Here is an 11,932-nt window from a genome sequence, read left to right on the forward strand (position 1 = left end):
ACGTATGTAAAATGTCTATCGTATTTACTGTACATTACTGTACATTACTTTACGTGCCGACGAAAAAGATCAGGGAAGATTCGCGTAACGTGCAAGATACACACGCCTACGAATAATATGAATTTCACGATGGGGAAAGTTGGGCTTGAGAAGAGCGAACTGTATACGTGTTAAGCCATGCGGTATATATCGAGTAAACCTTCTACGACGGTCTGCTTCGATTGCGAAAGAACCTCTACATATTGAAGTAAGTGTTTTCTCGAGGATTTGCGCAATGCGCAAGAGATTATCATCGAAATAAAATTTCACGCGGTGAAGAAAAAGCGAGATAAGTCGATTCTTCGCGTATGATTAATCTCCTTTGTACCGAGAGTTACTCTTTTACGGTCTATCTCGCTGAATATAGAGATCGTTGATTTTCACTTTACAGTTAGTGGCTTCGCTATGATCACGCGGAAAAAAATAAAGACGACGTACAGAGAAACAAGATTTTGTTATATATTTTGAATTTAAATGTGCTGAAATACAAATAAAACGGACATTTAGCGTTAGATATATGATAGAAAAGAGAAATACCATATTTGTAAAAAATATGATACATAATTACAGTTACATAAAGATAAGTTGTTCGGTTTATCAATCGATTAGCAAACAGGTCAACTATTTTGAATATTCAAATTGAGATAGGAAGTAAACGGCGATTTAGGATACCAGATTTAAAATATTTAATTTTATATTCGTATTCGTGTTTCCACTACTACACATATACACAGAGAAAATTTTTTATATTTGAAATTATATATTTAAAATACTATAACGTGGTAGTAGCTGCGGATTATCATGTAAATTATAAGTTTAAATGCTATAGTTATTTTTTTGAAACAAAAACGTAATTTTTACACTTTTTCATAGTAAACATTTTTTATTACAAAATCAAAACTTGTTGAATCAAAGTTAGTATTGTAAAGATAAGTAAAAAATATATACCTAGCAAATTTTGTTTGAGTACCATAGTAAAAATTAACTGTTTTCATGTTAGAATACGACTTAAGCACTTTAACAAAATTACTTTATTTATGTGATAAAAATTAGTATTATCATAGTAAAAGTTATGTCGGAATCATGTTGTGATGGTTCATCGAAAATACATAGACATAGTTAAAGCGTAATTTAAAATTGTATTAAAGCTTAATATAAAATTTTCTCCGTGTAAACTATATATGTTATTTTACAGTTAATCCCATACTATACTACAAACGTGTCCAGTTTGCAGGCAAGAGAGTAACTGTGAGAGTAACTAGTCTACAATTCACAAACTTCAATATCCTCTCTTCGACAGTCCAGACCTTTAAAAAAAAAAAGTATTCGTGTTTGCCTCGTTACTCATAACACGTTCTCGTCGTTACCATCCCTATCGACGACGGACGAGTGGACATGGATGTCCACGCGGGCTTTCGACGGTCATTGACTTCGCTTCGCTAGCCGCCGAAGGGTCATATACGACGAACAGCGAGCAAGAGATGCGGCGAGGTCGATAAGCAGTGTGGGAATGCGATACTTTTGTACAAACGCAAATGATACTCCATCGCAATATGTAAGAAGAACGCGGAAATGCATTCTCAATCCCCGCTGAATACTTCCATCTCAAACGATACTCCGAATGATATGGTTCGCGCAAAATATTGTACTAATCTTAATATTTTATATACCTGTACCTATTGGTCACATGAGAGCAAGTTAGCTGTGTGATACTTCTATAAGAACGTGGACGATCTCGAAAAGTTATTTTAATAAATCTCGTACATTTAATCGACGTTTTATTTCGCGCGGACAATATTATAACGAACGAATGCGAGAGCGAAGTTTAAATGCAGTACTTCGGCGTGACAGACAGGAAACGGTCGTGCTTTCGACCTTTTAAAGTGGCGAACAACACGACGATCAGTCCTCGTAAAAAACATCGCGTATTATCAGCAGTGTGCCAACTTGTCTCGTCGTTTTCCCGCTAATCGTCACGCAAATTCGCAATGCCGATGGATATGGCGGAAGAACAGGAATCTCAGAGACGTTTTACAAACGTCGAACGTGACGACGTGTGGCTCGCGATAAATATAGTACGGCCGGACGTTCCAAGAATGTGGTGGCGGTGATACATCAATATGAATGCAACCTCTGGCGAAAACTACTACGTAACGTGCAATTTTTCGAGTTGACCGTTTTTACTTTCTTTTTTTTTTTCCCTTTCCCATCCGTTCGCCCGTTGCGTCTCGATGGTAACGACGGCCCGGGGTTTGGACGGCCCGGGTGGTTTCACAAGCGCTGAAAGTGACGATGTAAAAGCTGATGGTTGTAAAAGCTATGGCGGCGGAGGGTGGAAGATAAAGAGAGGCGGACAGAGCGGGACGGTCGTTATACAGCGAGAGACGGTGAGAGCGCGGCGAGAGCAGGGTGACAGAGAGAGAGAGAGAGGGGGGGGGGAGAGGGGACAGATGAACGGAAAAGGGACGCAAGGGAGGATACGCACGTACACACGTATGAGAGGAAAGGGTCGAAATGGGTAGAGAGAGCATACGCGGGGGATCGATAATTCTCGTATATATTCACTCACCTCATATACATTCGGATGCCAAACTTTTGTCATGAAACGAATGCTCGGTGGACTATACGGGTAATCCGGTGGGAACTTCATGTGTGCCTGTAACATAACGAATTAAGTCTCGTCAAGGTATATTCTCGACATTCGACTCGGCTTCGGGTCGCCGAGACGCCCACGCGTAGTCTACGTGACACGCGCCTTCGCTTACGTATCTATATGTATATCGACGTGGATTGAAACCGTTATAATTTCAGCGAGTTCAATATCCAACGCTACACACGTGCGGAAAAATGTGCGTTGCGCCAGTAATATCTACCGTCGGTTCTATTCTCACGATCAACGTGGGAAATTTTCCCGCGTGTGCGTACACCACCAAAATTAGTCAACCCACCGAAGTTGTACCGGTTTTAGTACTTGTTTATGCGAGCCCTCGAAAAATTATCGCAAACTTTTTGATGTTAAGCTCGTGCCTGATTCAATTTCACATAAACTTTTTGTTCCGTTATTTATAACGATGTACAAAGTATAGTTGAAAATTGGCTAATGGCAATAACTTATTTCTTACATTATGGAAAAAAAGTGTTATTTAAATTGATTAGAAGAAAAATTAACGCTCTAAAAATTAATCACTCTACGATGACCTGTAAATAAACACATCGGAGTTCTCCGATGTTACGAAAGTGGAACAACATGGCCGTTTAGAAACGTAACCGAGATAACGAGACAAGATGTAAAATCGGAGCGCAGGCTTCGACATCGATAAGATTCGACATTTCGATCGGGTTCGGAATCTCCAAGGGAATTTGCAACGATATCGATTTCTATTCCAAAGCGCGAAAGGGGTATCTGGTTGTTCGATGCAAGCTTCGTCGTCGGGGACGCTATATTGATCGCGACCTGGTCATGGCCCAAATATCCACCTCGTCCTCCGGGATAACCGCGTTCTAGAATTAACCTACTTTCTACCGACTACACGCTTACACGCAGTGTCACGAAAATTCTACTCAGACTGATTCGCGTTGCTCCACGTGTACTCGCAAATTGTCTCGTTGTAACTATTTTTGTTACAACCAATTTTCCGAAACTGCTTATTCAACTACAACGAAATTGCTGACTCATGATTGAAAAGATTCTATTCTTCTTAATGTGTTTTCCATTTATCTTTTTAACGTGATAATTAATAAACTACGAAAAGAATGATCTGTTAAGGTATCTAAAAATTTGAACAAATGTAAAAATAATTTTATGTGAGTAATAATTATGAAAATAATTACATCGGAATTACATTAGAAATCTAAAGCATGATGAGCAATACTACAAAAATGTCTAACAACCATTTTAAGCGTCCTACATGATCCAACAAAATTATTTTCAGATCTGTACCTAGCTAAATTTTTAGCTTACTTTAACAAACTGTCCTTCTCGTATATGTTCAACTTTTACTATAAATTTTTTTTTTTAAATAAAAAATGGATTTTTTTCTGTAATTCTTATTTACTGATAATCGACGCTCATCGGAATAAATAAATACATATCAAGTTTTCCGATGCGATACCGTAATATTGATTGCAATTATCAGCGTGCGATCTTATATGCCATTGTTATGCCAGGAAATATTCCGTGAATTATGTCTCTAATACAAACTTTCTATTTCTATAGCAAAATCCTACTAGAATTTTTCTAACGTCATAACAGCTATTCGTCTCAAAAACCGATTTTGCAGAAGAGAAATTATAAATCGTGTGTTTTGCAGATTGCTCCGGAATGGAACTATCACCTCGACATCTTTCGTCGCAACTCCATCGTATGACCTACAAATTTTCGCGACCTACTTCGACAATAAGTAACTGTGGTCATCGTAACGCGACGTTGTGTAACGTGAGTTAGGCGACAACTTTTAAAACTATCGAGTCGTATCATGCCTGACGACGGATCAATTCGATTAGGCATTTTTGTAAATGAGACTGTCATTCAGTCTATTCTATTCTTAGCTTAAAAATGAAATTAGAGAGACGAGGTAATAACAATATTTTATTCAAAATCTAATTATCCGATCGCTCTTTTATCTATCTTTTTATGTGTTATAGACTATGATGTAAATCCTTTTTATTTATAAATTTCACAGATAGATTATGTACGTTTTTATACGGATAAAATCTGTAATTTGTAACTTGTAAAAGTTTACCATATTTTCTTTTGTAATAATCAAGTTTTTTCGCGTAATAATTCATGAGAAGAAAGAAGAAGAAAGCTTTTAGCTTTTTCGTCATGCGTAAGATATAACAAATACTTTTCCTTTTAGAATCGTGGATCCGAATAAATCAACAACCGCAACTTTTTTCTAAAGATTCGCGATATATTGACTATCGATTCCAAGCTGTATTATCGCGAAAAGTTGTGGCACTCGCGAAGTGGGATGCCCGCCATCTCTTCACGAGGTGAAAGGATAAGTCTGATCGAGACGGACTTCGTGGAAAATGAAATGGCGAAGTTGCTGCGTCGAAAATCGTGAGCTCGTCAGATAGCGAATCGATTTTTCGTGCACCGACGACGAATCGTCGACGAACGATCGTCTTAGCGGAATGAGATTAGGTGAAAGTTGGTCGGCTGTGCCGATCGGTAAAGGTCTGTTTGCACCAGAAATAGAATCAAGACAATGCTCGATGGCATTTTATGTAACTTGGCAACCGTATCGGCTACCTTTTACCGAGCCGTGCATAAATTTTGATCAGGGGACAGAGGAGGCTCTCGATAAGTAGAACGTGATCTTGCGAGAAGATCGTCAGGAGCGTCGTTACGACCGAAAAAATACGAGACTCGATGTCTCCGTCATGTGTTATTAAAATGCAAGAGAGAGACATTGATATTTAGGTATCGCGTGCCAACATACGTACATTTCGAATACACAAACATAAATTCAAGTCAGATTGAAATTTTCCGCTTCGTTTTAAAAGGCAGCGATCATTAAAAATGAAAGAAGGAGGCGTGATCCGAGATCAGATTATATGCATACGCAATTCTTTCAGCGTTCTGTTTCGTATCATCGATACGTATTATGACGTAATGCTCTTTCGCGATTTTGATAAGCCTCGTTATATTCCGTTATAGTTACGTTGCTTTTTTTTTAGTGTTCTGCGAAATTAAGTTTATCTCAAGCTAAATAAGGTATAAAGTCTTGTATAAATTTGCATTATGAAACTTGATCTATAAAGCTAAAACCCGAAACAATTAAATTTATCAGCCATTTGATCTCGCAAAATATTCGTAACGGAAAAAATTGATTTCAAACTAACCAGATAAAGTCCATAAATAATAAAGGCGAGAAACTTCGTACCCCTCTAAAATAATGAAACGATAGTACGTAAAGTTATTCATTCACGAAGATATCTCAAACGCAGCGTAAGATGAAAGCGATTGTTTACCTGAGCACAGCACAACGCGAGCATTCACCGATTAAGGTCTAACACGATTACGGTAAAATGGATAATAGATTAATCCAGTGCTTCGAGCGGAGCAGTGGACGCAGTCTTTCGAAATAACCACGAAGAGGGATTTACATGCGCAAGGTGTACACCGTGTACACAGCTTGCAAGAAACGCCATGCTCGTTATTGTCGGTTACGTTGTGGGAAGATACGTTGCGTTACGTGAATAGGCGTTCACTCGTTCACGACGAGGCAGAGAGTGGTTTAGAAAGCGGACGGGACATGCAAAAAACTTCGTAGCCGCGCCGGCAATGACAGAACTCATTTTACAGTCTGGCGTTTAACCTGGCTGAGCATTAAAGCCCCTTTTGCCTCCTCGCTGCTGCAATCGCGCTGGTTCATGACGTCAGAAGTGAAAAATCATTTCGATCTTTTTCTCGCATGCATTCACATTTCACATATTTTTCACAGTCAGACGTAACATTTTCAAATGACTTTGAGAGAAAAGACAGAATGTCAATATTGCAAATTAAAAAAAATTATTATCTGATTAACTTTATTATTTCCTATGTAATTTTATTAAATATTAATGCAAGAATAATCAATCTTCGGCAATTAAGAAAAGGGAAAGATAATAGATGTCTAAGCCAGCATTGTCATCAACCGATATCATCAAGGTAGTCTCAATGACTCGCGTGTGATTGTTAGAATTCACTTGGCAGGAAAACGCTTTAGTTTCTGAGATAAACATTGGCTCAAGGATAGGAAACAAGGTACGCTCGAGCTGTATGCGGCGACGTGAAATCCGCATTGTCACACGTGCAAACATTTGGCGACGATAAAACAGATCATTCGAATCGTTTCATTATCGAGTTTAATTATAGGCATTGATTGACAGATAGGCATTGATTGTTGTTTCCTCGTCTTATTAATTTGAAATGTCTACAATGTAACAATTTAAATTTATTTAAATTTATTTTGAAAAATATTTGTTTCTTAAGATTAAACAGATAAATAAATAACTCATTTTTAGAGTAGACAACACAATATAGATCACAAAATGTAAATATCTGATTTATGAAAATAGAATGCAAATTATAAGCCACATTTCAGAAACGCAGTTTCTCGACATAAACAATTTACGCATTTAAACTGTCGTTTTTAATTTAAAAAAATTTGTTTTTTAATTAGGTACAAAACAAAATAAAATTTATTTCCTTGACTCCAAAAATAAATCGCAAACTGATTAAAAAAAGTGGTCTTGTAAATTACAGCAGTCGAAATATTAATAATTATTAACGAATTACATCGTTCACAAAGGATGAATAATAAATACAAACAGTTCAGCTGTGCAAACGTTAATGATTTTTTAATTCAATATTTAACTGCGATTAATCTTTGTGATTACATCTATCAATCATATGTCAAATTTATATAAACTTTCTACCTTTTTCAATATCAGATATTTCTAGTATTAGCAAAATGGGATACAACATGTTGCAAATGCATGTTGGCGATATCACACGGCGATAAGTATTCCACAATACCAAGAATAGAATCCGTACTTGTATACGTATGGATTTACTGGCAAACCGAAACGGTAGTCAATAACGAGTTACAATATGCGCCAAGTTAAGGTATCCTACGCGTTATCCATGTTTTATCATAAAAAATGAAATAATATATATAAGTCGCCATGCAACATATTTAAAAGGCATAGCTCGTACAAAGAGCCTTTGTTTATTTGACGATAACGCGAATAAGAAGGACCGTTTTCGAGGTGAACGAAATCTTCTCCGTGGAGTTTTAGGCCGATTAAACTCGGCCTCGGACGGAGTGGAAAACGGGACGCGACATAACCAAGAAGGGACCGACGAGGCGCGTATAAATACGATAACGCGGAGCCAACATCGATATCGCCGTTGCTCGAAATGCTCGGCGCGACTCGCGTAAATACACACGCGCGCACCTATGCACACCGTAAACAGCACAGAGGGGTACAGCGGGGTACCTTGAAATATCCGCCCTGGTAGAGAGTGTCGGGCGGACCGAAGATCGCGACTTCCCACTCGAACATGTTGTCCTCGTTGACCAGCTTGACGCGGAAACCTTCGACGGGCTCCTCCTGTAGGCTCTTGTACTCCAGGGCGAGCGCCCGTAACGCGCTGCTCGTCGGCTGTGCCATGTCTTCACTCTACGCGCCTCTCTCTCTCTCTCTCTCTCTCTCTCTCTCTCTCTCTCTCTCTCTCTCTCTCTGCCGATGTATCACAATATAGCTATCACTGTGTGAGCGGGCGAGAACGTCCCGATCCTGTCGCGTTAGGTAGATAGTCACGGTCCGAGGACGGACGTCTCCCACGCGTGAAACCTACGACCGAGGTCCCGCGGGATCAATCGGGAAAACACCCGAATTGAAAGAGGTATCCGAGCGTGAGCGCAATGCAAGTCCGATGATGGCACACGCGAGTCGTCGCGAACGCGTCCGCACGACTCCTCCGTCGCACGCAGAATCGCCCGGAAACGCGCACGCAGTCCTTCTCACGCGCGCGTACGGCGAACCACGGCGAACAAAGGTGCGCGAGAGCCCGTTGCCGTGCGACGACGAAAGTTGCGCGAGAGAAAGATGCCCCTCCAAGTCAACAATACAACAGTATTCACGACAACGGCAACAACGACGAAGACAACGACGACAACGACGACGAAGACGACGACAACGACGACGACGATGACGGACGCACACGCACGTCTATCCGCCGCGAAAGTCTAACAAAACAGCTGACGTACTCCCTTGCGTCAGCGATGACGGTCGCGCACGCGCGATCATCCGCTCTCCTCGGCTCCTCGGCTGGATATTGCTGGAATCCCTCGATTTAAAAACCACCTTCGGTCTTCGAGGGAGCGTGATTAAGATTTGTCGGAAAACAAGCGCGAGACGTGCTCCGTTCGAAACGGACAACTTACTTGCGCGGTATGAACAAATTTATAAAATTAAATTAAATTAAAAAAATCGAAATTACTTAGATTGAAAGATGAAAGAGATAATAAATAATATCCCGCTTTTTCCCCGTTAAAAAACAAGTATCCAATCAAGATGTAAAACTTCGGTACCAAGAAACGTTGCCTCGGTTGATCCCGTTATTCTCATTCGATCCTTCTTCGAATTCCAAGAGACTGTACGGACCTGTTTGCTCAGAAACTGTATTAATTTTATTTAATTAAAAACGGCGAGGGAAAAAGAATTAAGTTAAAATGGTAGAATTGGTCGAGAAGTTCTATCATCGGCAACGCGTTTTCATTACGTTACACGTAACCATTTCGAGAACCTTCCTCGATAATATTAGAACGTTCACCTCGCAGATCATATCGTGTGAACGGAGAGTTTCCATCGAGCGAGTATACCGAAGGAGTGTTCTAAAAGATTACTGGCCAAATGGTGACTGGGGAGACCAGTCGACGTGCACGTGGAGAATGCAACCACTCACAAGGGACTAATCGGATTGATCGACCCGAATGTATACACCAATCACACGTGATTCGTTCTTCAACGCTACGCTGTTGCGTTTTCTAAACGAAGCCGACAAGCATGTAGACGTAAGAGATTATAAGCCAGTTGCTGGGCCCATATTCTGGACCCAATCATCGATAAGACGTCAAGGTTTGTTATACAATAGAGTTGCAATTCGGAAGCTGTAAGAAATTGACCAATCACAATTGAATATAACAAAAATAATCGACTATGATTGGTTAATTTTTACAACTTACGAATTGCGACTCTATTGTGTAAAGACCTTAAATAATCCTGCTACAGGTCTGGCTAGGTCAAAGTGATGCTCCAGATTGCTCGAAATGTTCTAACCTTTGGTTCTTGAATATATCAGGGTATATTACTTGGGAAAAGACTAAGCGATTTTTTTTCTGTTGGTTATTTCATAAAATTGAGAATTCAATATAAATAAATATTACAATTTAAATGTAATTTTTGCCAATTTAATTAATTTTGCTGGTATTTGTAAAGCTTTTACTTTACTTACCCCTTTTCCACTTTTCTTTCGAAATCTGAAAATGTGTTCTACCTTAAATGTAACCAGATAATTACAAGTGGGGCTAAAAGCTTAAATATTTTACTATTTATAGAAACTTTATGCAATTTTGTAGCATTAAGTCTGTCAGGTGTAAATATAAAAACTCGATAATTGATTATACATACATATTAAAGTTACATATTTAAATTATCGTGTTTTAAAATCAATTTAAGATACCAATTTTATAGCAGATCAATACGTTTCAGAGCGCGTATTCCTGTGCTTCACATGTGTCGAAATAATTATTTTATCTGTTCTATGAGATAAAAAATATTTCATGAGATTTTTTTTACTTTAGTAAATAAATATATAATTAAAAGGAAAAAATATTTTTTTCCACTGTGTAAAATTTTGCTGATTTACATTATGTGAAAATTAACAGCATTACTCGTCAAACTTGCCGGATACATACTAGACAAATATCGCGATACAATGGCTGTGTTCAGCAGAACGTTTATTTTGCAACTGTTGGAAATTTTCTTCACGTTGATTGGGTTATGCTTTTAGATCAAGAGGAATGATCCTACCTCAGCAGAGAATCGTAATACGGTTGCAAAACTGTTGTATTCTGCAGAACACAGCCAATCTATAGTATATATATATAGGAATTAGATATCTGTGTGTGATAAGTGAAATAGAAAACGTGTCGACCACAAACGAGCAATCTTATTTCTAACTGTGTACAGCTTAAAAGGGGCAGAGCCATCATCAGTCATTATATGTTTGAGAAGAAATTTGAAATTCATGAAAAATGTCTGAAATAAATCCAGAAGTGCTCAAAGTATTCGGCTTTTGGAGTAGCATTTTGGTTTTAAAAATGCTGATGATGGTACTGTTAACTGCACGACAGCGACTTCGAAAACACGTGAGTAATAAAATAATCATTCCAGATAAGATAACAATATTAGGCCCATGATTTTTTTCGTTAAGATATAGAATAGATTTCATAGATATAGAACAGAATAGCTATTATGTATATGAGAAGAGTTTCTAAATTGTTATAAATATTTATGAGGCTGATTGTTACTAAAAACGCTAAACTTGAAACAGGAAATAATCTAAACATTTAAATTCTTAAAAGTTGCAGAAATATTTTTTTGTCTGTATATATATATATATATTATACATATATTTTTTCTTAATTAAATTAATAAGGGGACAGATTTTTACTCTCTTTATACTCTCTCTCTAAAACCTTTAGATCTTATTCGAAAGAATGAAATCTTACTTCTAAAGATTGAAAATTGACATTTTTTTCAAGATTGATTCAATTTTCATTCTTTAGAATGACATTGTAAAAAATTTGGAGAATTATATATACTGTTTTAGCGTCACATCAGAATTTATTAACTAAAATGAAACTGATTATGATTAATTGTTACAGGTACTGGCAAGTCCAGAAGATGATGTCTTAAGTAAAGGCAAAGCTGTTTACAATGATCCAGATGTGGAGCGTGTACGTAGAGCACACTTGAACGATTTGGAAAACGTTCTTCCTTGGTTCATAATCACATACTTTTGGCTAGGAACAGGACCTTCACCATGGTTAGCCAAAACTTTGATACAAACCTTTGTACTTTCCCGTATAGGTCACACTATATCATATGTAATTTTCCAACAACAACCCCTGAGAGCGATAACTTTTGCTGTAGCATTTGGAATTACAGGTTACGAAACATTTAAGACATTATTGTACTATTACTAATTGTTTAAGTATACATAAATCGTGAAATAAGCTATACAACAACAAATTTTATATATATATATGTATATATATATATATATATATATATCTACAGAGAAATATTGTAGTAAATCTAAAGATATATT

The 11,932-nt window shown here is 37.8% G+C and overlaps 2 protein-coding genes across 2 annotated transcripts in view; one reads left to right on the top strand and one right to left on the bottom strand.

The window, feature by feature from the left end:
* Window positions 1-8,815, bottom strand: part of LOC108684217 (ubiquitin-conjugating enzyme E2 R2) — an 11,246-nt gene extending 2,431 nt beyond the window's left edge. The window contains exons 1-2 of the mRNA XM_018188426.1: window positions 8,032-8,815; window positions 2,609-2,695 (exon numbers count right to left, since the gene is read on the bottom strand). Coding sequence (XP_018043915.1) covers window positions 2,609-2,695; window positions 8,032-8,205 — 261 coding nt within the window. The 5' untranslated portion in view covers window positions 8,206-8,815. The remainder of the gene's footprint in view (window positions 1-2,608; window positions 2,696-8,031) is intronic.
* A 1,789-nt stretch (window positions 8,816-10,604) lies between these two features.
* LOC108684203 (microsomal glutathione S-transferase 1-like) lies at window positions 10,605-11,844 on the top strand. Its single transcript, XM_018188402.1, has 2 exons — window positions 10,605-10,967; window positions 11,487-11,844. The coding sequence occupies exons 1-2, from the start codon at window positions 10,854-10,856 to the stop codon at window positions 11,805-11,807; spliced, it is 435 nt and encodes a 144-aa protein (XP_018043891.1). The 5' UTR covers window positions 10,605-10,853; the 3' UTR covers window positions 11,808-11,844.
* Window positions 11,845-11,932: the final 88 nt, after the last annotated feature.

This window comes from Atta colombica, unplaced genomic scaffold (assembly GCF_001594045.1).
Source record: "Atta colombica isolate Treedump-2 unplaced genomic scaffold, Acol1.0 scaffold127, whole genome shotgun sequence".
In the NCBI taxonomy this organism is placed as follows: Eukaryota; Metazoa; Arthropoda; class Insecta; order Hymenoptera; family Formicidae; genus Atta; species Atta colombica.

What these genes read in the sequence shown, in the direction of transcription:
- LOC108684203 (XM_018188402.1), top strand. Translation starts at nt 10,854, where the DNA reads ATGTCTGAAATAAATCCAGAAGTGCTCAAAGTATTCGGCTTTTGGAGT. An exon ending in GACAGCGACTTCGAAAACAC is followed by an intron (nt 10,968 to 11,486) that starts GTGAGTAATAAA and finishes TAATTGTTACAG; the next exon opens with GTACTGGCAAGTCCAGAAGA.